At 43.2% G+C, this 24,337-nt stretch overlaps 1 protein-coding gene across 1 annotated transcript in view; it reads right to left on the bottom strand.

The window, feature by feature from the left end:
• LOC113407317 (afadin- and alpha-actinin-binding protein-like) overlaps positions 1 to 18,532 on the bottom strand; it is a 34,367-nt gene extending 15,835 nt beyond the window's left edge. Inside the window, exons 1-7 of the mRNA XM_026655685.1 lie at positions 18,477 to 18,532; positions 7,573 to 7,633; positions 5,473 to 5,604; positions 4,505 to 4,707; positions 4,061 to 4,261; positions 2,235 to 2,345; positions 1,038 to 1,173 (exon numbers count right to left, since the gene is read on the bottom strand). Of these exons, the coding sequence (XP_026511470.1) occupies positions 1,038 to 1,173; positions 2,235 to 2,345; positions 4,061 to 4,261; positions 4,505 to 4,707; positions 5,473 to 5,515 (694 nt within the window). The 5' untranslated portion in view covers positions 5,516 to 5,604; positions 7,573 to 7,633; positions 18,477 to 18,532. The remainder of the gene's footprint in view (positions 1 to 1,037; positions 1,174 to 2,234; positions 2,346 to 4,060; positions 4,262 to 4,504; positions 4,708 to 5,472; positions 5,605 to 7,572; positions 7,634 to 18,476) is intronic.
• Between the last annotated feature and the right edge of the window lie 5,805 nt (positions 18,533 to 24,337).

Raw genomic sequence — 24,337 nt, 5'->3', positions numbered from 1 at the left:
AATTTCCTGAAAACAAAACAAGAAAGGGAGATAATGGAAGGAAGAGAAGAAATTTTAATGGTAGAGTTATATGTAACATCTAAAATTAATAAATGAAAAAGATTGTAGAGTTTCTAATATGATGGTCTCTCTTTTAGACAGGATAAACCAGGCAGTGTTGGACACTTCACTGCCCTCACTCCCACATACTCATTACGAGTAGTTTTGCAACACTAAAAGAGCAGTACTAATATCTCATGCCCAATGCACTGCATAAATTATGCTGTGCAAGGAGCTTTTGTAGTCACATGCTGAAGACATCTGTCTTGGAAGAAACACTCTCACTATGTGACAGAGCAGCATAATGATCGTTATTTGTTTTATGTCTTATTAAGAAGTAGCAGAGCAGCCTAAGATTTTTTAATAAAAGTTGCAATGAGGTGACACAGAGCTGCTTCCCCCTTCCCCTCCATAGGTTGTGCCTACACTAGTTTTATTTCCTGTCTAGAATCTCCCACCTTCGCTAACATTAGTGCAGTTCCAGGCCTCCAGGTGGTTGCCAAAATTTTAAGCAGTTTTGATTAAACCTGCTCATAGCTGGTGGATACAAATATAGTACTTAAAGTGCTCTTTACAGCCCAGTCTACATTAGCACTCAGAGTTGTTCCTACCACCATCAGAGCTGAAGTGGTACTAGCAAAGATAGAAATTATAAGGGTGAAAATGTTTTAATTTAGGAACTGATCATGATTCTCATCAGGCAGCCAACTGGCCTTCTTTGGTTTGTGCCTATCAAAACAAGGGGAGATACTCAAAAACTCTTATAGGGCACTCTTACACTAGCAAAAATAGAAGATCAGTTTTCTTTAAGTCTATGAACAGTTAAGTTTAATTAAATGCTACATATTTTATGCAAACCTTCTTTGTGACCTACTATTTTGGATACCAAAGTGCATTCTAAGTCAGGAGCTTGGCACATTGTTAATGCTAGAAGCTGAAGTAAATATCTTGAACATGCAGCTTTACTGTATCACTACAATGTGGAAGACTTTACTTACCTATTTTTTTATCCTTTTTGTTCATGACTAGTTGATGTAAGCGCTCTTTTAGTTTGTTGTATTCTCTTTCTTTCCTCTTCATATCATGATGGTACTGAGTAGCACGACTCGCAATAATATTTTGTAATTTTTGTACCTAAAAAAAACCAAAACCCCATAAATTTTCAACTAAAGTTCATGCACATACATTTCTTTAAACATAAAAACAAAAATAAAAGAGCTTGGTATAAATATTTATATAAAATATAAATTTTAAGGCGTAGTAACTTTCAGTGTCTGTCCAATATTTTTTGCTGAACATTAAGATGCTAATTACATATGGACATCACTGGGATAGGCACTATGGAAAAGCTAATTGTGTAAATATCCAGGTCCATGACTAGTGCGCCTAGGCATCGTTGTAATCCAAACAACAATAAAAGTATTTACATGTGTGTGCACACAGAACTCCCGCTCAGGTTTTCCCTAAGCACCATACAGTTAATTTAGGCAAAGTATTGTTTACAGTAAACTTCCAAGTGGATTTTAGCCTTTCCCTCTTCCAGGTTCAAGGAGAGATTCCAAGTTTTGGCTGCATTTTTTGTTTGTTTGCTCTCCTACACATATCTGAAGTTTTACTTTGGTTTTGTTATACATTACTAGAAAGGCTTTGGCAAATAGCTGGGTCTCGGAGCCTAGCAGCCAGGCTTTAGCTGACTTATCTCAGAATGATACATTAAAAAAGGCATCACAGGTCTGCACGTGTACTTATGCAATGAGACCACCACCATTTTTATCATTTGAACCCGTCGACCCCATTTGCACATGAATTGCATCCAATTATCACCGTGGTTCTCAAACTTTTGTATTGGTGACCCCTTTCACACAGCACGCCTCTGAGTACCCCCCCTTATAAATTAAAAAAAAACACTTTTTTTTTTATATTTAACACTGTTATAAATGCTGGAGATGAAGCGAGGTTTGGGGTGGAGGCTGACAACTTGTGACCCCTACCATAATAACCCCATGACTCCCTGAGGGGTCCCGACCCCCAGTTTGAGAACCCCTGCATTAGCAACTAGTATGCCAAACTTCACAGTGACCACACATGAAATTTGCTAACTTTCTCTATGCAAGCCTATGTATTCTTTTAAAATAAAACTCTACTAAAACCTGAGGTTTTCTGAATGATTTGTGTAGATGTACAGGCTGACTCACCTCATCTTTTTCATTTTTAAGTAACTGGTGCAGATTTCTGTTCTTACATTGCTGTTGTCTGTCTCTTTCTTTAAGTCCCACTATTTCCCTTCTAGAAGTTTCCAGTTGCTCCTAAAAAAAGGACCCATAATTCAATCTCAATTAAAATTTACAAAAGAAAAAAATTAAATTTGAGACAAGTTTGTTCTTGCTGAAATATCAGAAGTCCAATACACAGGCAAGGCCCCTTCATGGCAAATTAACCTTCATGTCTACAGCAAGAGGCCTGGATAATATGGTTACCCCAGTGCAGCAGATTGCTAGTTCTGTAGCACTCCACTTCATGGGGATTTTTACTGAGTTAAATATGGAAAAGAATATAAGCAACACAGCATTACTACTTTTAGTTTGATACTGAATGCAATTACTCTTTCACTGCCATTAAATTATTAAGTATTCAATATGCTGCAATGCATGCCTTCTCCATAGAAGTCAGAGGAGAAGCTAGATGTTTTGGCAGTTGGAGCTATTGTTGGCTTGGATAAGTACATTAGCTGGATGTTTCTGCTAAAATGATCATTACCGCTTTTGGAGGAGGCAGGAAGGTACACAAAAAAGTTACATATTATGGGCCAAATTAGGGTTGCTTCAACACAAAAGTACTGTGGAAGTAAGATGCAGTTTCTCTCCTTGAACACACCTGCACATGGGGTAAGTAGTTTGGCTGACTTTGCTGGGGGATTAATATAATACATAAGTTACGTTTTTTAAAAGCAGGAGTGCAGCTGTACAATAGCGTTTTAATGTTACATGCTAGAGTTGTTTCCATGCAGATTATATACTCCTCAGGATAGAACTGTTGTCTTCCTATGGGTTCATGCACAGTGTCTAGAAAAATGGTATTCTGATTCAAACTGTGACCTCTGGGTGCTATTGCGATACAAATAATAGCAGAAGTGGTAGGGGGTAGTCAATCTTCTTGCAAAGTAGAACTATGGGGACTAAGTAAAGCACTGAAAGCAAAAGCTGCCTTGCTAAAATGTTACCATGGAAAAGAAGCTTATTTTAGAGCTGAGACACAACTCAGAATCTGCTAATAAAGCAACTATACTTACTTTCAAATACAATTTTTCCATTCAGTTCATGCCATCTAAGTCACTAGCAATAACTGACTGTCATTTACAGTTTAGCCTAAAATTTTGGGAGAGGCTGGATTGTAACAGATTATGGAGCCTCATCTACCAATTTGGTCTAAATTCAAACCAGTAACCAAAAGTGTTGCTGACTGCTTTTGAATAGACATTGTGACAGGACAGTTGTCCTCAGGTCTCTCAGGGAAGCCAAAACCTGAATGGATATGGAGAATGAGCTATACGCTAGCCTTTGGAGATGGCCCTTTGGAATCAGGATGAGGCATGTTAGAACAGCAACATGAGTAAGCTTGCTATACTTCTTGAGGCTACATGAAGTAATTTATTTTCTAGGGTTGAAAAATCTAGCAACACTCACAATATCCCATTTAAAGATAAACCAGCCAAATCTTCCAAGATCTTCATTTCCATAATGAATTACCACCCTCTAATCTAATCAATCTTCCTCAGGAACAGCTGGTCGCTAAACTGTTCACGGCGTATTCATGTCTTTATTAGAGAGCTATTTCTTCCACTCCTTTTTCATTACATTTAATGAGTTTTCCATCAGTTAGAAAACACACCTCAGAAAAAAACTTGTAGGACAATTAAGTCTTAATAAATCAGCAAAATAACCTTACTGAGAATTTATAACATCTGTTAGCTGAAAGTGCCACATTGCATTATGATATGAGTTAGAGAGAATTGATTTTCTACCTTTACTTTAGCATAGCAGTTCTGCAGGTGGTCCATATCACTACCCAGTTTCAGATGCTGGATTTCCACCTCTTCCTGAGCTCGGAGGTTCTTGCGTTGGAGTACAAGCAGTTCATTCATACAATTTAAGACCGATACTACATTTAATTCTTTATCTTTGCACTCCGAATAAAGAGAAGGGAAACCTAATGTTGTCAACTCCTAGTAAGGGACAGAGAGAGCAATAATTGGACCAATTTCTTTCTATCCTTGACAAAATTCTCACACAGCATACTAGAAGACATTCATTTTTGCAAGGAAAAAAAACCTCCTTGGCTTTCAATTAGTAACCAAAGAAAAGCTACTTCATGGGAATAAACTCTCTCACCCCAAAGACCACTCACACTCCTTTCCACAACTGATTGACAGTTATATTAAATGACCCCACTTGAGAACACGGCTTACCCTGTTAAGATAGGAGATGCTCTGTTCAACATTCCCTTCTGTGCAGAAGGCACTGAAAAAGCTGTGCGTACTTTTGGACAAAGGCAGTGGCGAGCATAGCACTTGTTGCATGTTTAAACTTGAAGGGGACATCTTTTTTTCTGAGGTGCCACAAGTACTCCTGTTCTTTTTTTCTGAGGTATTCTGATAAGGGATTTTGCTAGCTACAATTCAAAATATTATGAAACAAGTTTAGGACTAATTATTTAAATCAATTCAAGAGACTAAAACAGGATTACTCATCATTGTTTAGCAACTTTAGAAATGACATTAAGAACTATTAAGAGTTTGGGGGGGGGAAATACTATAAACAAAATGCTACTAATTTGAGTTTCTACCAAAAAGTAAAGCATCAACAAGATTTTAAATAAGGCATTTTCATGAAAAAATTCCTCTCCCCTCCCCAAAAAAGATTCTCATAAAAATCATTCTAATTACTAGTTCATTTGCTTACTTGGATTACTATTTCGCATACATGCCCAAGAAATGTACTGAGGATTCTTACATATTAAGTTTCATTGTACATTTTAACCTACTCCCTCACCACCCCGCATACATTAAAAAAAAATGTCTTGCCTTTAATACACTGTTAATCAAAACACAGGACAAAAGAGAAACAGAAAACAAAAGGAATGTTACAGCAATGTGAGACATTCACTGACTGTAAAAAACATGAATGTTTAGAATTCTCTCACATATGGTAGAGTGATTTTTAGTGATAACAATTCTGTAAAACTACCGTAACCAGTAGAAATTGTAGTATAAACACAATTATATCATTTAACATTTCCACTTAAGGAATTAGATATGTTATGAATGAAACTCCAATTTAACTGTTTAGCAGCCTGTAAAGTATTGTACCACTAGTGATTCTCCAACCTCCTAAATTAAAATTGTTCCCAGTTTTGTCTTCTAACTATAATAGTTACCTGATGACAGTGCTGGCACTGTAATAGTCTTCCAATCTCCCATAGCAACAGACAGCCAAAGTACCTGAGCAACTGGTTCAGCAGTAAAGCATTTAGTACAATTGCTGGTAAAATCCCCTACATAGGCATCTCCTAAAATAGCAAGAACATTTTAGATTAACAATATAATCTTCTAGCTGTGTTAGATACAATCAGGCATACAAGAGATGCCCCTGGCCTCAAGCCATATAAACTTTCTATATACAAACAAATCTATGAAGCCCAGTGATTACAGCACAATAAATAGAACCAATATTTAAATACAGATAGCCAGACAAGACCATTTTTGGTGCACGGTATTTAGATAACCTTAAACTACAAATTAAGTCACCAAGCATCCCATAAAGAGGATAAAGAATCACGATGCAGCAAAACTAATCCAATTGTTTTTTATAGTGGTGTACATCATTAGAGAAACAGTAAGACCGTTTCTCTTAAGTAGTAAGGAATTTTATAACCAAGCAGCATAATTTTATTTATAGAAGAGTCACTACTTGGTTAAGTACAGTTTCATCATAGACTCATCTCTGTGGGTTTATTACCTAACAGAAAAATAAATGTCTTCCAAGCTCTGAAATTAGTATACGTGATATAGGAGCAAAGGAGGAATATCAACCTGATGAGGAAAATTTGTATAGGTTTGAAGTTTAAAGAAAAGTCCCATCACGTGGCAATCAGTTCAAGTCTTTGCCTAATTTTGTATTTTTAAAATTTGAAATAACAGTTGGAAGGAAAAAATAGGGTGGGAGAGATCCCAAATATGATGAATGGAACAAATCTATTGGCCTGGCCACTGACCACAGCACTGGCCTGGAAACCAAAAGAACTTGTACTCATAAGATAAAGCTGGCTCGGTCTTCCAGGAGAAAGGGAAAGCAGCATTAGATCCACAGATGCCATGCTGCCCTGGATCTAGAAACCAGGACAGTGGCATAAGGTCCCCACAAGCATGGTCTTTACCTCTCACAGCTGTGCTGAGAGCCACACAGATCCATGGATATCTGCAGCTTTAGGGGAACTAGTGTGACCAGATAGCAAGTGTGAAAAATCGGGACAGAGGATGGGGGGGTAATATAAAAAAAAGCCCCAAATATCAGGACTGTCCCTATAAAAATCGGGACATCTGGTCACCCTAAGGGGAACAGACCAACTTTCCACTCCACAGGGAGGCACACCTACCTCTCTAACGAACAATTTGGATGATACCCTCTGTTTCCTGATGTATAAAATGGGGATAATAAATAAAATGATAAATACCACCACTGCACCGGGGTTTTGTGAGACTCAATTAAATCACTAGTATTTACAAAGTGCTTTGAGATCCTTGCATGGCAAGCGTTAAAAAAAATCGAAGTTTTACAGACTGAAGTTTTATTTTAAAAAAGAAAGAAAGGAAGCATAGCATAGTGTCATGGTTGAGATTTAAACCCAAAATTATTCAGGAAATTCAAAGAACAGGGTACGAGTGCCTCATTCACAGCTCCCTACACCTTTTTAACTTTGCCCTAGCTCTAGGTCATTGTGGTGCAACCATATAATGACAGGCCCAACGTTGGGGAAAAAGGACATATTACTGGGAGAATGCTTCACAGGTATAAGTTCACCAGGATAAAAAGGTATAGAATTACTACTCAATAGCTGCAGCAAATTAACACATTCCAACTGATGCAAATGTATCCATTAGAAAACGTATGTGTAAAGGAGTAATGGTAGAGACAATGTTATAAAGAAAGAGAGAAAATGAGTGCAGTAGTGCCAACCCCAGATGTACAAAAGTCAAGAGCCAGGCCCCAAAAGGTCAAGAGATTTAAAAGAACTGGTTCTTTTTTATCTGCTGTTTATTAAGTTATTAAGGTTCATGTTTCCCGCATCTCTTTGAAACCACAAGGACTAGACACTTTCAATGAAAGCTGAGATTCTCATGTAACCCCCATGATTTCAGGAGCAGAGTCTTTAAGAAGAGGGTCTTCCCTTCCCTCTCTCCCACCAAAATCAACTATATCTTTATCAAATAAACCCAAAATTATGCACAATACAAAGACCATACAAAAAAATTCTTACATGTTCATTTAGCTTCTGTTGGATCCATCAATTCAGATCAGGAGTATTACCCACCGCAGTCCTGTTAATAAAACAGAAAACACAAATCAAACTACAGACATTTTCACATTACTGCCATTCCAACCACTTTAGTCCTCTGTCTTAGTAAGTTAGGGCGATTTCCTGGAACCGCGGCCAATGGGAGCTGTGGGAGCGGTGTCTACAGGCAGAGGCAGCGCACAGAACTGCCTGGCCATGCCTCAGCTTAGCATCTGAGCGAGGGGGATGTCGCCGCTTCCGGGGAGCCCCCCACGTAAGCACCACCCAGAGCCCGCCTCACCCCATCCCGTACCCCAGCCCCCTGCCCCCTCCCACCCCCAAACTCTGCTGCTGCTGGGGGGGAGCCAGGTAGGGAGCCTGCCAGCCCCCCCAGCACCCTCCCAGCACCAGCGGGGGTCCCGAGCTGCGCACCACTGCCTGCGCTCCCCCACCCCCGCCCCAGCACCTGTGGGGGCCCCGGGTAGCTCCCTCCAAGTTTTATTCACTGGTAATTTTAGTAAAAGTTATGGGCCATGAATTTTTGTTTACTGCCCGGGACCTGTCCGTGACTTTTACTAAAAATACACGACTAAAACGTAGCCTTACTTATAATCAAAGGGCAACCTTACAATATTTGCAATATGACCTAAAGAAAAGCTCTGTGTCGTTCAAAAGCTTGTCTCTTTCACCAACAGAAGTTGGTACAATAAAAGATATTATCTCACCCACCTTACCTTCTCTCTCTAATACTTGCAATAGACTATTATCCAAGTCACAGCACAACCAATTTCATTTACCAAATCGGTTTTCCCTCTTTGCTCAAAAGGCAGACAGGTCTATCATGAGCCCTGACAAAAACAGGGCCTAAAAATCCCTACTCCTTTCACTTTAAAGGCAGTCTTTTAACACCAGCATAAATCTATTTTACTACAGTAGCTCTAAAAGTTACTGTCATTTGCATATCTGCAACGGACAAAGATCAAATTCCTTTAATTCTATGCAATCCTTACCTCGGTAAAAATCAAGTAGTTATACCAGATCCTCTCATTCATGAGAAGGGAATACACATACACACAGAAATCCTGAACAGTCCAAAAGTCAGCCAGCATAGCAATGATCGATGATTGGCCAATTGCGCTTTATTGATGTCATATTGAGGCATCAATCCCCAGTGGTTCACAGATAGGATTTCATCAATAAACAACACCAAAAATCCTGCCCCCCCCCCCCCTTTTTTTTTTTTTTTACCTTTCTCCCTATTTTTAAGTGATATGTAAGAATACAGAGACTTCAGCTGCAAAGGCAGCTTGGGAGAGGGAAGAAAGTTTTAACATGCCTCCTCCCTGTACAGTGCCAATATTCCCTTTCAGCAGCAGTTTGTAACTATAACTGACTTTCTACGAGAAAAATTACATTGCAGTGGAAGGATGTATCCCATACCATCACACACAATTTTATGTTTTCTTAAAAATAAAATATGAAGTTAAGGAGTCATAATTAACACTATTACATGACGTCACAGTGTGTATTAATAGGCTAATAGTGCTTTTCGGGGGTGGCCAAATGCACTCAGCTTCTGCCACACAGTGCATTCAAGTCATTCTCTTACTATTGCTTACAGTGACGTTGATAGGAAGACCTAGGAAATCTAACCCAGTGGGATCAGAAGCAAGCCACTTTCAAGAGTTCCTGTTCCTGGATTTCAGAATGGAGGGGGGTGCCAGGAGGAAGACATGGGAATGGAAAAGGAATGGTACACTGAAGTCCTGAGAATCCAGTTGTTTTCTCCCCATGCCTGAAACAGAAGTCAGATCCTTGTGTCTTGGAAAACTCACCAGAAGTGTATAATAAACCAGACTACAAAACAGCAACTTGAAGACTCACTAAAGGGCAATCTAACCTCAAGGTCTAAAATTGCTAAACCACCAGCAAAAGGCATCCTAAATTGTTGTGCAGCATCAGGAGACCTCATTAAGTTTCCAAAAAGTAACCATCTCTGAAAATGGCCAGTGTTTTGCTACTAGAATTATCTTCATTGTACAGTTTCATCTTTTTACTGGATTTGGGGCTGAATGCAAAAGAGTAGAGTGTGTCAGTCCACCTATGCACAGGAGATGCCACGAGCACACTATTCATGTGCTCACATCCTTTCATTGACTCCCAATGCCAGTTTAAGACCTTGCTCTTGATCTTCAAAGCCATCAACAGATTGAGACCCAGCAACCATATGCTTCTTCCCCCATGTTGTTAATATTGTGTTGAGAATATGGTCACCATTAATATTTTTAGTGAAGACTGAAGTAAAATAGACATTAAACACCTCAGCCTTCTTGATGTTGTATCATTAGCTCTACTTCCCCACTAAATAGTGGGCCTATACTTCCCTTTGTCTTTCTCTTGTTCCTAATGTAGTTATAGAACCCCAATGCCAGCAATGTGTTCTTTGTGCATGCTCTGAGCATGCCTGTGCTAAACTCCCCCACCCCCGAGGGTCTCTTCCTCAGATCCTTGTTCACATGGGAGGGGGGAGAGAGATCTCAGACACCCTCAGAAAGGCAAGGCACGCCCCCAGAACCTGGCTTATACGGGGAGGCAAGGAAGGAGGTCACATCCCCATAAATGGGCAAGGGACCTCCCCAGATCTCATATCACAAGGGGGATACGGGTTCAGACCCCCCTCCCCCCCCAAAAGGCAAGCCCTCTCAGAACCTGGCTTCCAGGAGGAACGGATTGTCACACCCCTGTAGATGGGCTGGGAGTCCCTAGATTATGGCACACACACGGTGGGGGATGTGTGGCTGAAAGGTGTCCCACCCCTATTTTCCTCCAGTGCCCCTGTCACGCACGCCCATGTCCTCCTTTCTAGTATCCCACTGCTCCCCTCCGACTGCTCCCCATCCTCTCTCTGATCCCCCAAACCCTTCCCCCCATTCCCTCCTATTCTTCCACTCCAATCACCCTCCCTACCTACTGAGCATTTGCTGGTGTAGTTTATTTTCCCTTCCAAAAAAAAAAAAAAAAAAAATAGTTTCAGCACTTTCTGAATATTCTGCCTCACTCAGAATACGTTTCTCCAAAATAAAAATACCCCTTTAATAGCAGCACAGTGACGCAGAGGCCCACTGGTAGTTAACTACTCTGTGTCAGCAACTCTTGTCAGACCTGACACGCCCACTACACCTAATACACCACTGCCATGATATATACCCAAGAAGTGGCATGTAATATCACTGGAAAACTAAAAACTGACTGATCCTAATCATTAATATTTTTGCATGAGGTGTGTACAAAGCATTATGGATGTGTGCTAGATTTATGTTCTTAAAATGTGTTTGGCAAGCAAAGCATAAACCCAGCCTGCCCTAGACAATGGAATGTGTATTTGTGTGTCTGACCAGCCTGGCCATCAGGCAGAGACAATAAAGGCACATTTACATAAAAAGCAAACAAAGCCATCAACTTAGTGAGTGGGGGAAAGAGCTCTGGCGGGGGTCTGAATCTCAAATGATAAGCAATTGAATCAACTGATTCTATACAATATTACTGTTATAAAAGTGTATTGAGTGATGTATTTTATGAAACCCTGTGACACATTGGTGATGACTATCACTATCTGAGGCACTATGAATACTCACTAATATTATGCTTTAAAGTCTAAACACAGGGAGAAACAGGATTTCCCCCAGACAAGAGAGAAGGGATATCTACCTGGCTCCAATGTAAGGTAAGCATTATAGAATCAAAACAATAGAAGCCCCATTTATATACAAATCAACAGAGGGATGGGAAGTCCACAGGAAGGGAAGAACAGCAAGAGATCAATGAACTTCAGGAGAGACACTTGTCAAAGGTTTGCTGGATTATAAGGAGAGAAGCAGAGAGCTCCTAATTTATATTTCACCTACGAAAACAAGGGAAACCAGCACCTCATACTTCCGTGGAAGGTCCTGACTGAGAGAAAGTCAGCCATGGGTAAGAAATCCTGAACAAAGACTGTACTTGTTAAGTTAGGTCTGAGACATTAGAAAATGTATTTTTAATTTTATCTGCTTATAACCATTTTTGTCTTTACCTCTATACTTGAATGCATTTAAAGCCTCTTTTTGATTAAACAAACTTGTTTTACTTTTAATCTAAACCAACCTAGTGCTATATTTGAACTGACGTGATTGATAGCACCAGTTAAAGTAACAAACTGTGCTTTTCTCTCTTTATGGGAGCAATGAACTTTATAATGTCTCTGAATGTTCCAGGAGCAGGCTGGACACTTTAGGACAGAGAGTTTGGGGGAAATTTGGAAGCATGTTGTGATCATCCTGCAACTAGTAGCCAAAGCTGGTGGGGCTGTTGTGCTGTAGGCAGGCTGCTGAGGTCAGAGTGCTAAACCAGGGCTGCATAGCACACAGACACTTAAGGAATTGCATACCTGTTTGCTGGCTCTTGGTGTCTGGGCTGTGAGCCACAGCAGGAGAGCATTTAAGGCACCCAGGGTTACAGGGCAGGCAGTAACACAACCTCTCGCTGGTCTGGGTTGAATCCCAAAATGTCGAAGACACATTGGAGATATGCCTGTTTTTCCTTTTTCTTTGACAAACAATTCATAAAACTATTTCTTGTTTGTTTGCTAATGCATTCCTAACAAAATATTAGGAACCATTGGAAAAGGGATAGATAATAAGATAGTAAATATCATAATGCCACTATATAAAACCCTGGTATGCCCACACCTGGAATACTGCATGCAGTTCTGGTCGCCCAATCTCAAAAAAATCTATTAGAACTGGAAAAGGTAGAGAAGGGTAACAAAAATGATTAAGGGTATGGAACAGCTTTATGAGGAGAGATTACAAAGACTGGGACTTTTCAGCTTGGAAAAGAGACAAATAAGGGGCGATATGAGAGATCTATAAAATCATGAATGGTGTAGAGAAAGTGAATAAGGAAGTGTTATTTACTCCTTTATATAACACAAGAACCGGGGTCACCCAATGAAATTAATAGGCAGAAGGTTTAAAAGAAACAAAAGGAAGTACTTCTTCACACAGATCTCAGTCAACCTGTGGAACTCGTTGCCTGGGCATGTTGTGAAGGCCAAAAGTGTAAGTGGATTCAAAAAAAGAATCTGATTAGTTCATGGAGCACCAATGGCCATTAGCCAAGATGGTCAGGGACGCAATCCCACACTCAGTGTGTCTCTAGCCTCTGAATGCCAGAAGCTGGGAGTGGACAATGGATGGATCACTCGATAAATTGCCCTGTTCTGTTCATTCCCTCTGAAGCATCTGGCACTGGCCACCGTCAGAAGACTGGATACTGAGCTAGGTGGACTATTAGCCTGACCCAATATGGCCGTTCTTATATACAATAATGATTTAAAATGGAAATCAGATCTACAGTCATGAATTAGTTTTATGAGTTCAATTTGTGGCACAATTAAAAATTATATATACACCTCTCCCCCGATATAACGCTGTCCTCGGGAGCCAAAAAATCTTGCCGCGTTATAGGTGAAACTGCGTTATATTGAACTTGCTTTGATCCACCGGAGTGCGCAGCCCCGCCCCACCGGAGCACTGCTTTACCGCGCTATATCCGAATTTGTGTTATATCGGGTCAGAGGTGTAGTAGCTAGATTACAGGGCTCACCATATACAACATATAATGCTAGTTGTTTGAAGCACACAGATTTTGAATGTCAAGTTTGAACTTATGTAGACTGCTACTCCTACACAATTGAGTTTTCAGAACTAGTTCAGGCAAACAAGTGTCAGAACATAATAGCTTTTCATAGTACTGCAATGTAGTCACATTACACCATCTGGTCGCTCAACACCAGATGGGCAGTTTCACGAAAGTAAAATAAAATATAAAGTTGTTCAGAAAATTCCTCTCCAAAACTAGTTCTCTTCTCTCTCAGAAAGTTTTAATTTTTCCTGATGTCAGAACTACTCTACAAAAAGAAAATACTCAACTTCAACCAGCCAACGAATATCACAAATATAAACAGCCACTCCCCAAATATTTTAGTCACTACATTTTGCAGAATGCAGGTATGTTGCAACTTGTAAGTTGCCTCACAGAAAATACACAGACAGCTGTTCATAAAACAGAACCAAAAAAAAAAGATGGTAACATTTACTTAAAATACAACACTATTACTTCTGCTACGATTAAATTCCAAAAGGAGATGTAAAGCTGCTTAAAGCTTTTATATTTGCCTAGTAATCCCCTCCACAGATGGCTGTTATCCAGATGAAACAAAAACATATCAGCCTATGGAAATTTAGGGCACACAGAAGTCATTAAATTACAACTTTATGCCTATCTATCAAAATGCCGTAAGAAACTTGCTTTATTTTTTGAAAATCCAGGTTCCCCCCCCCTTTAAAACTTGACAGCTGCTCATTATTTTACTGCAGATTTTAATAATCTAGTTTGCAATTAGTGCTAACTCTTTTCAAAGTCTATTTTCATTATAGTTATAATAAAAAGTTACTACTGGATAGTCAAAAATGGACCCCAGAAATTCATAAACCCTAGTTTATTAGTTGGTAACTATTTAACCTAGTTTAGTGAGGTCAGTTATATTAATAACAGAAATATGCATGGGTCATATTTTGCCAACATTTTTCTACATTCAGAGGTTTTAATTAAGGAGTTTTGTGTGTCCGTCTAAGCTATTCAAACTCGTCAAAGTTAATTTGAAAAAAGCAAATCACAAATTTTTCAGCCTGCAGTACTGTAGTATTCACTCAATGCATCTGTATATTATGGTCTTGTGAGACAGACCCATTTTGGAGTTTGGGTACCCATACCATAATGCCACTATATAAATCCATGGTATGACCACACCTTGAATACTGCATGCAGTTCTGGTTGCCCCATCGATCTATTAGAATTGGAGAAAGTACAGAGAAGGGCACCAAAAATGATTAGGGGTATAGAACAGCTCCCATATGAGGAGAGAATAACAAGGCTGGGACTGCTCAGCTCAGAAAAAGAGACTATGGGGGGATATGACAGAGGTCTATAAAACCATGAATGATGTAGAGGAAGTGAATAGAGAAGAGTTATTTACCCCTTCACATAATACAAGAACCAGGGGTCACCCAATGAAATTAACAGGCAGCAGCTTTAAAATAAACATAAGGAAGTACTTCACACAACACACAGTCAACCTATGGAACTCATTGCCAGGAGAAGTTGTGAAGGCCAAAACTATAAGTGGGTTCAAAAAAAGAAATTGATAAATTCATGATATAAGTCCATCAATGGCTATTAGCCAAGAAGATCAGGAACCCATACTCTGGGTATCACTAAACCTCTGACTGCCAGAAACTGGAACTAGATGACAGGGGATGGATCACTCGATAAATTGCAATGTTCTGTTTCTTTCCTCTGAAGCACTTGCCACAGCCGGAAGACAGGATACTGGACTAGATGGACCATTGGTCTGATCCAGTAGGTTCATTCTTATGTTCTTATTTTGCATCTCTCAATTTAATTTGCATTTTAAGAAGACTTGCAATTTAACAAGTAAAATGTTCATTTGAAGTTGACCAGTTATACACCTACAATCACACAGAAACACATACACTTACATCTGGTAAAAGTTAACTCATATGCCTGAATGTTAGACAATTGCTCCATCACGTTCCTAGCTCCTTACACCATGAAGTTAGAATAACATTAAATACTGAGCTGCAAAGTTACCCCCCCCCCACACACACACACACCCCTTTACTAAGTACATTCAGTACTCTTTTCATACAGCATCGTCTACTATTGCAAGATTCAACCATGCCTTCTGCCTTTACAGATGACTGATCTTTTCTTTTCACTCAGCCACTGGAGAAATATTCCATCCAGCTCCCAAATCCTCATCCTGCCTTGAACATACCCAGTTCATCTCCACATTAGCATCCCTCTACTGTGAGAGCATTACCATCTCCCTATTAGGTATCTCTTTCTGGCCCTATTAGGCAGCACTTGGTGGCCATTTTAGCATTTTTAATAGCTTACAATGGGCTTTATGGTATTGAATCTGATATGATATATTTAGTCAATCTTCTCTTCTGACTTTTACCTCATCCTCAATGCTGCATTTGACCATGACAAAATCCAACCAAGTATTCTTTGTGGAGATCTTGGGTACCTAATTCTTGTTTCTCTGTATTCAAAACACCTACTACATGTGACTAGCACAAAACATTCTTCTTCCACTATACCTCACTTTAATGATCACCAAGATTTTAGCATTGGTACTTTTCCATTTAGTCCCCGAACACTCCCTGAGCCTTCTTTCTGAATTCAACTTTTTTTTTTTTTTTTAATTTTTTTTTGGCTTTTTCCTTTTAATTTTGTTTGCAAGATACAGATAAGATATTTTCCTACCTACCTAGGTCTTTCTATTCTCCAGCCCAAGTTCTACTCACTTCAAATACCAGGGGTCTGTCTCTTGCTCCCCCATTTCTCCATCTCTCCAGTGTGGAAAAAAATCCTGCTTCCATGTTACTCCTTCTCATTTGATGATGGCTTCAAATGATATCAAGTCCCCTCTCAAAACAACTTTTCCTCCTGGTTTACTACTAAGAATCTGTCATCTAATAAAGTCAAATCCTACTTCATGGACCTCCCATTCTACTCATGTCCAAACCATTCCCCTGAAACTTGAGCAAGGTGTCCATCATACCTACAGGAAGGACATACTGGATGCTACAAAGTTACTTATATTTATTTGCATGCTAGCCTGGTAACTGAGAAGTGCTCTGTATGACTAAAGATATACAAAAATAGATAATATTAAAATGGTCTGGCATTGTAATTTGATCTTAAACAATTTTCTCTGTATCTTGCTATAAATAAAAAGAAAATCCTGATCAACAATTATTATTTTTAAAAAGCAAAACAAGGGTCAAGATAATGCAATATAAACACCATGGCCTCTTACCTCCTACAACTCCTGATTTCCAATGTTAAACCAATTTAGCAGCAAAACCCAGAATAATTTTGCAAATTCACAGGACTCTTAAAACAGATGTAAGACCTTCACCAGCCTAGAAGAATCTGCTACTTTCAGCTTCACACAGATCAACATGTTTGGCCTGATAGAAGGGGTCCAGCTAGCAACCTGAAAACTGTACACAGACTGGATAATCCAGTACAGCATCATCCCTACAGATTACCCTGAATCTGACAGGGTGTGCACATCAGGATTTACAAGATCCTCACTGACAGTTGGTGTAGTTAGAGCCTAAGCATCAACAAAATGTTGCCCCTGAGAAATTTGACACCATGGAATATATCTTTACCACTCCACCCTGCTTCCAAACATGACTGACAGCGAGGAATACAGAGGTTGGGAACACAGTACTTAGTTATAAAGCTTGGAACAGCAAGGAAAACCCACAATACAAATAAAATTCACATACACTCACACACCACTTACCAGCCTCCCTCCTATCCACCCCCAGCTTTAAAAAAAAAAAAAAAAAAAAGAGAGAGACAAGAACAGATGCTACACTGGCACTTTCAGCGCTACTGCTAAGAGGTTATGCAGTTCAGTTGCACACACTAGCCTAATTCCCTAAAGCAATTACAATACTGTGTTTGGAGACAGTTTGCAGTACCCTCCCCCAACACAAACTATGTGCACCCAAATGCCTGCAAACTCTCCCCATGTGTGTGACCACTACAGGCGCATTCCCCACTGCCAGGAGTACGTGCGTCCCCCCCCACCTGCAAACTCTCCCACCCACCATATGCACACATCCCCACCATATGCAAACTCCCCTCCCCCTGTGCACACACATCCCCTCCAAGCTGCCACCACATACTAACTCCCCCTACCACCTGTAAATTCCCCTGTGAGTGCAAGTGCATCCCCCGCAAACTGTGTGTGAACGCACTTCCCCACCACCACCTGCAATCTTCTCCCATGTACGTACAGGCATCCGCCAGCCACCACCACCACCTACAATCTCCCCCATGTACACAAGCATGTCCCCCGAGCTTCCCACCACCTGCTAACCTCCCCCCCATGTGTGTACACACGTGTTCTTCCCACCGTCCCCCCCCACTCCAGTCTGCAAACTCCCCCCTTGGTGTGGGTATGGGCACCTCCACCTACCTCCAAACTCCCGTCCCCCCCAGTATGTGCATGCGCAGGTGCCTCCCCCCACAAACTCCTCATCCCCCCACTGCCTGCCAACTCCCCCCATGTGTGCATGAGCATCCCCCCACCATCTGGAAACTCCCCCCTCGTGTGTGCACAAGCATCCCCTCAGCCATTTGCACACAAAAGTCCCTGCCCCCCCAGGAGTGTCCTAGAGTCTCCAGGAATTAATTTTTAATTAAAGATTATGTCACGTGATGAAATCTCCAGGAATACATCCAACCAAAACTGGCAACCCATTGGTGTGTGTAAGAGCGCCCACATCTGCAAACTCCCCCCCCCATAAGTGGTGAAAGTAGGGGTGCTGCCGCAGGCACCGCCTGGCTTCAAGGGGTTTCCATCACGTACAGTTTGGCTCATTCGCTCTCAGCACCCCCCACTATACAAACTGTTCCAACACCCCGCCTGTGTGTGCAGGAGCAACCCCGCCCCCATGAATGCCCCCCCCCCGTCTGCCAATTCCCCTTGTGTGCGCGTGAGCGGCCCCCCAGTCTGCAAACTCCCCCCTCCCGTGTGCGCGCCCGCGCGCGTCCCTCCCGTCTGCAAACCCCCCCGTGTGCGCGCGCGCGAGTGTCCCCCACGTCTGCAACCCCCTCGCCGCCGGCAGCCCCTGGCCGGCCCCAGAGCCGCCTGGCCCGGCTGGAAACGCAGGGAGCCGAACGGCCCCAGCGTCTCAACCGGAGCAGCCATGGCCGGGTGCGGGCTCACTCACCCGCATGGCACCACCTGCTGCTGCCGGGGGGCCGACTCCCGAGCGAGCCCAGCCGCCGCTGCCGCCCGGGCCCCGCAGGGTTAATCGCCCCGCCCCCTCCCCGACACGGCGCTGCTCCCATTGGCCGGGCTGTTGCTAGGAGACCTTCAACAAGGGCCTGCGCAGGCCTGACAGGCCGAGTCCTGGGCCGCGACACCCACCTCCTCCTCCGCCCGCGGGGCCCAGTGAACCGCGCCGAGGGAGGGGGCGAGGACAAGCGGGCGAAGGGGCTGCGCGCCGGGCAGGGGCCCTTCCGCCTGACGGGCTCGGGGAGCCCGGGCTGCGCGCCGCACGCCGGCCTGAGCCCGCGCTGTGCCGGGAGGGGCCCCGCCCTCAGGGCAGGGTTCGCCTGCACACGCTCCAGCGGCCCCAGGGGACATAGTAGCGGAGCCGCGGCTCAGCCGGGCCACGGAGCTGCCCGGCGTGTGTACTCAGCCCGGCCCCTCGGGTCAGCGCTCAGCCAGCCCGTGCGGCGGGTACAGCAGCCGGGTACCACCCCGCCCGCTGCCTTGTAGTGCCCGCGTAGCCTAAAAGTGCAGCGCCTGGGCCGGGGGGTGGGTGAGTGCAGGCGCGAAGGCGGCTGGGAACGGCCCCTTCTCCGCGCTGGAACGGGGCGGTGCTGACCTGTTCCAGGAAGGCGCAATGGGGCTACGGAAAGGTGCCGCTCTCCCTGCTTATAGCTGAAGGGTGTGGAGAGAAGCGCTGCTTTTCCGGCCCCAAGGGAGGTTTGTGTTATATGCGTGAAAGAATAGCCCTGCTTGGGGGAGGGGAAGGAGAGAGGCGTGCTAGGGTTAATATGTGCAGACTTGCATGAAAACTAAAGTCCTTATTACCTATATATGTCAGATCTCATTTAGGCAAAGGACAAGAACTACTGTACAACGCTCTCACGCGGTGTGTATAGTCACCGCTCAGACAAGGATGAAAAATACAGACAAATCCTAATAAAGTGTAGAATCAGTGAGCACAAAGACGTGGGTGACAAAGTATAGTAGAGTTATAAAGAAGAATCACGGAAACGCAGGGCCGGGGGGACCTTGGCAAGATCAGTTAGTCCAGTCACCTGTGCTGAGGCAGGAACAAGTAAACCTAGACCAGTTCTGACAGGTATTTTTCTAACCTTTTATTTAAAAACTCCAATGATGGGGATTTTGCAGCCTTTGCAAGCCTATTCCCCTGGTTAATAGGGGTGCCATTTCAGATTTTGATAGGGGAGGGCAACTTTAACTGTGATTCCAAAGGCTACTTAGGCAACTAAAAGCTCTACTTATTTTGCAAACAATAACTTAGAAATTAGCTTATATATATAAAATAGCTCTAATCTTAACGTGTTCTTACATCTTGTGTGATGACAATGGTTAGGTTGAAAATTTAGCCCAGTGACCTGTCTTCTAACAGTGGCTAATGCCAAGTGCTTCAGAGGGAATGAACAGTACAGGTAATCATTAACTGATCCATCCTTTGTCGCCCATTCCCAGCTTCTGCAAACAGAGGCTGGGGACACAATAATACTATATAATGAATAATACAAATCATGACAATAATTGTCGACTTTATGGACTCTGTGGATGCAGTTTCTGTTCTTTGTTCTGGAATTGGCCTGGATACAGCTGAAACCCTAAGAATTTGAGGCATAAACAAACACATTTGATACTCATTCCTTCCTTTTCTCAAACTCAGAACAAAACATGACAAAACAAAATGGTTTTTAGTTAAAAATATAAAATTTCACAGCAGCCAGTGCTGTACAGCCCAGCCTGAGGCAGAACCTGCCACCCATTGGGAGTTAAGTGATCTCTTATCATCGGACTCTCATTCTCTCTCTCTCTTCATCTTTCCTGACCTGTGTGCTGCTTTACATGTTGTCAACCATGACATCCTTCCCAATCGCTTGGGACTGTTTGCTGAAGTCTTAGAGAACTGGCCTTCTTGGTTTTGCTCCCATCTATCAGAGTCCTCTTGTGGTTTTTTGTTTGTTTTTGGTTTTTTTGCAGCATACAGCAGAGAGAGGCTGTTGCATTGGCTAGGGAGCAAGCTTTCAGAGACCTGGGTTCTACTTCCCCCTGGACCTCCTGTATGACGTCAGGCCAGTGCCTTAGGGACAGAGTTTCAAAGGTTTTTAGGCACCAAAGATGCAGCTAGGTATCTAGTGGGTTTTACTAGGTGCCTAGATACCTTTGAAAATCTGGCTGGTAGTCAGCGTGTGCCTCAGTGCCCCCATCTGTACACTAGAGATAACAGCACTGCTCTACTTCAGAGGGGCTGTGAGGAGAAATAGGTTAGACATTGTGAGGTGCTCAGATACTACGGTGATGGGGCCATATAAGTACCACAGGTAGCATGGGTTTTTCCTCTATATCACTGCTAGCCCTTCCCTGGGTTTTGGCCCCTTTTCACCCATCGCCCTCACATCTCCATCTTTTCTGAATGAAACCTGGGCTCTGAGGACTTGGCTGTATTTCTTCCCAGTCCCCTGCATTCTGTCTTCACTTCCAGATCCTTAATTTAATTACCAGCCCTTTCTTATCTTAATCACTCTGCCTCAGTTTGTAAACAAAATGCTGACTCCCTGCCCCCAGAGCACAAGCTGAGACCAGCCCTTCTCTGATGAGCTCTCATTGCACACTCATCAGGCTGCATGGCAGTTAAGAGCTCTGCCTGGGGCTAGGACATGCTCCTGTGCGAAACTTGGGGGAGGGAGCCCTAAATAGTGCCCCTGCTGCTTAACTATCCTTATAGTTTTTCCTAATATCTAACCTAAATCTCCCTTGCTGCAGATTAATCTGATTATATCTTGTCCTACCTTTAGTGGACATAGAGAACAGTTGATCACTGTCCTCTTTGTAATGCCCCTTAACGTATTTGGAGACTTATTAGTTTCTCTCTTCAGTCTTATTTTCACAAGATTAAACATTCCCTTTTTTTTAAAAAAAACCTGTCTCTTAGGTCAGGTTTTCTAAACTTTTTATCATTTTTGTTGTTCTCCTCTGGACTCTGCAGTTTGTCCACATCTTTCTTAAAGTGTGACACCCAGAACTGGACACAGTATTCCAGCTGAGGTCTCACCAATGCCAAGTACAGTGGGACACTTATATCCCATGTCTTACATATGAAACGCCTGTTCAGGGCTGTCCCTAGCCATTTGGTTGCCCTACGCAGCCCGCTACCCCCTCCCCCCCCAGGATCTGAGTGGCAGCAGTTGTGGGGGCCCCACAGGCCCAGAGTGGCCTGGGGGATTAGCAGGGGGCCAAGAGCAGCCCGCTCCGCTTCCCTCGCCCTGGCCCAGCCGTGTTGCTCGGGGGAGAGGGCTTGGGGGAAGGGATCCACCCCACTCCCCACTCACCGGCAGCAGTGGGAAGCGGAGCAGCCCGGCCCCAGCCCACTCTACTCTGCCAGCTCCCAGCCACGGTGCTCCGCTTCCTGCCGCCAGTGAGAGCCGGGGGCGGTCCTTTCCCCAACCCGAGTGACATGACTGGGGCCGGGGCAAGGGAAGCGGAGCGGGCTGGGGCCACATCTCTCCGCTTCCCACCGCCGGTGAGTGCGGAGGGCAATCCTTTCCCCGCACTCACCGGTAGCGGGAAGCAGAGTGCTGCGGCTGGGAGCTGGCAGAGTAGAGCGGGCTGGGGCCGGGTTGCTCTGCTTCCTGCTGCTGCCAGTCAGTGCGTGGTTGCTGGGGGAAGAGGTGGAATGGGGGCGGGCTGTGGGGAAGGGTAAGAGGCAGGGTGGAGGGAGTTGTCTGGGGCCCCACACCGCCATAGGGACGGCTCTGCCCCTTGCAGGGGGGCCGGCCGAGGGATAGGGCTGGTCGCCGGGGCTGGTGCTGCCGCATATGCAGCACGCAGCTGCCTAGGGCACCATGAAATTTGGGGCAATTTGGTGCCCCAAATTTCATGGTGCCCTATGCAGCTGCTTATGCCTAAGGACGGCCCTGCGCCTGTTAATATACCACAAAAGGATATTAGCCTTTTTCACAACTGCAATATGTTGACTCATATTCAGTTTGCAATCCACTATAACCTGCCAATTCTTTTCAGCAGTACTACCGCCTACCCAGTTATTCCTCTGTGTGTAGTTGTGCATTTTATTTTTCCTAAGTAAAGTATTTTGCACTTGTCTTTATTGAATTTCATCGTGTGATTTCAGACCAATTCTTCAATTTGTCAAGATCATTTTTAATTCTAATCCTGTCCTCAAAAGTCCTAGCACCCTCCTCCCCACTCTTGGTGTCATCTGCAAATGTTATAAACATACTGTCCACTCCATTATCTATGTCATTAATGAAAATTTTGAATAATACTGGACCCAGGACTGACGCCTGCGGGATCGCACTAGCTGTCTCCTCTGAGTACATCAGCAAACCATTGATAACTCTTTTGAGTATGGTCTTTCAACTAGTTTTTTGCCCACTGTATAGTAATTTCATCTAGACCACATTTTCCTTGTTTGCTTATGAGACTGTCATGTGGGACTATGTCAAAAGCCTTACTACAATCAAAATATATCACATTTACATCTTCCCCTTGCCCCTCCCCCATCCATTAGGCCTGTAAACCTGTCAAAGAAGGAAATTAGGTTGTTTGGCATGATTTTTTCTTGACAAATCCAGAATGACTATGCCAGATGTGGCCAACCTGAGCCTGAGAAGGAGCCAGAATTTACCAATGTACATTGCCAAGGAGCCACAGTAATACGTCAGCAACCCCCCAGCAGCTCGCACCACCCGCTCCCAGTGTCTTTCATCTACCAGCAGCCCCGCCAATCAGTGCCTCCCCGCACCTCCCGATTAGCTGTTTCGTGGCATGCAGGAGGCTGTGGTGGGGAGGAGTGAGGGCACAGCAGGCTCAGGGGAGGGGATGGGAAGGGGTGGAGTGGTGGCAGAGCCTGGGGCAAAGCCAGGGTTGAGCAGTGAGCACCTCCTGGCACATTGGAAAGTTGGTGCCTGTAGCTCCAGCCCCGCAGTCGGTGCCTATACAAGGAGCCGCATATTAACTTCTGAAGAGCCGCATGTGGCTCTGGAGCCACAGGTTGGCCACCTCTGGATTATGCAATCAGTACAATAGGAGAGAGCTCAAATCCAAGAAACTTTTTCTACTCCCGTGTAATATCATGAAATCCTATGCTACCATTACATTGGAGGGCCACATATGGCTCACAAACTATTCTTTGTCCACTCCTGACCTAAAAGGAACCCTCAAGTAGTGATTGACCCAAATTTTTATCTTCTTTAACTCTATAGTGATAGCTATCCTCATGTCTCTTACAGAGCTATTCCCAAATTAGATCATTGGTCCAGCTAGTCTAATATGCTGCTTCTAACCAGGACCCATACCTAATATGTCAGAAGAAGTTGTAACTTACCTAAAATTTATCTTGCTAGTTGTGCAGTGCTGTACATAGCAGAGAAAGGCATTCCTTCCAGGTTTCATTTATTATCTTGTATCCTGATGCATGTTTTGGTTACCTTAGTTGTCATTGCTTGCAAATCTAAAAGTGCTACCAATAATTATAAAACTCAGCCCACAGTATTTGACTCAAGGACCTCCTAATGAATCTATCAAAGGTATTTGTAAGATAATTATTTTGATATCTAAGAACATTGAATTCTGCTGGTCATGTGTATTAAGTAATATCTTAGTTTATTTATACTAAATTTGCTGACCTTTATCTGAAGTCTCCTTGTCCTGATATTTTTGAGCAAAGTAAACAAGAGGAACTAATCAGTTTTTACTATGCCCTTTATAATTTTAAATACTTAATTTACCTTCTTTTTAGCTCTTTCCAGGTTGAATAATCCTCATTTTACACAAATCCTGTTATAGCCT

This window comes from Terrapene carolina, unplaced genomic scaffold (genome assembly GCF_002925995.2).
Source record: "Terrapene carolina triunguis isolate 2854851 unplaced genomic scaffold, T_m_triunguis-2.0 Scaffold210, whole genome shotgun sequence".
Taxonomy (NCBI): Eukaryota; Metazoa; Chordata; order Testudines; family Emydidae; genus Terrapene; species Terrapene triunguis.
Note: the sequence above shows the minus strand (reverse complement) of the source record. Positions and strands in the feature narration are given on the sequence as shown.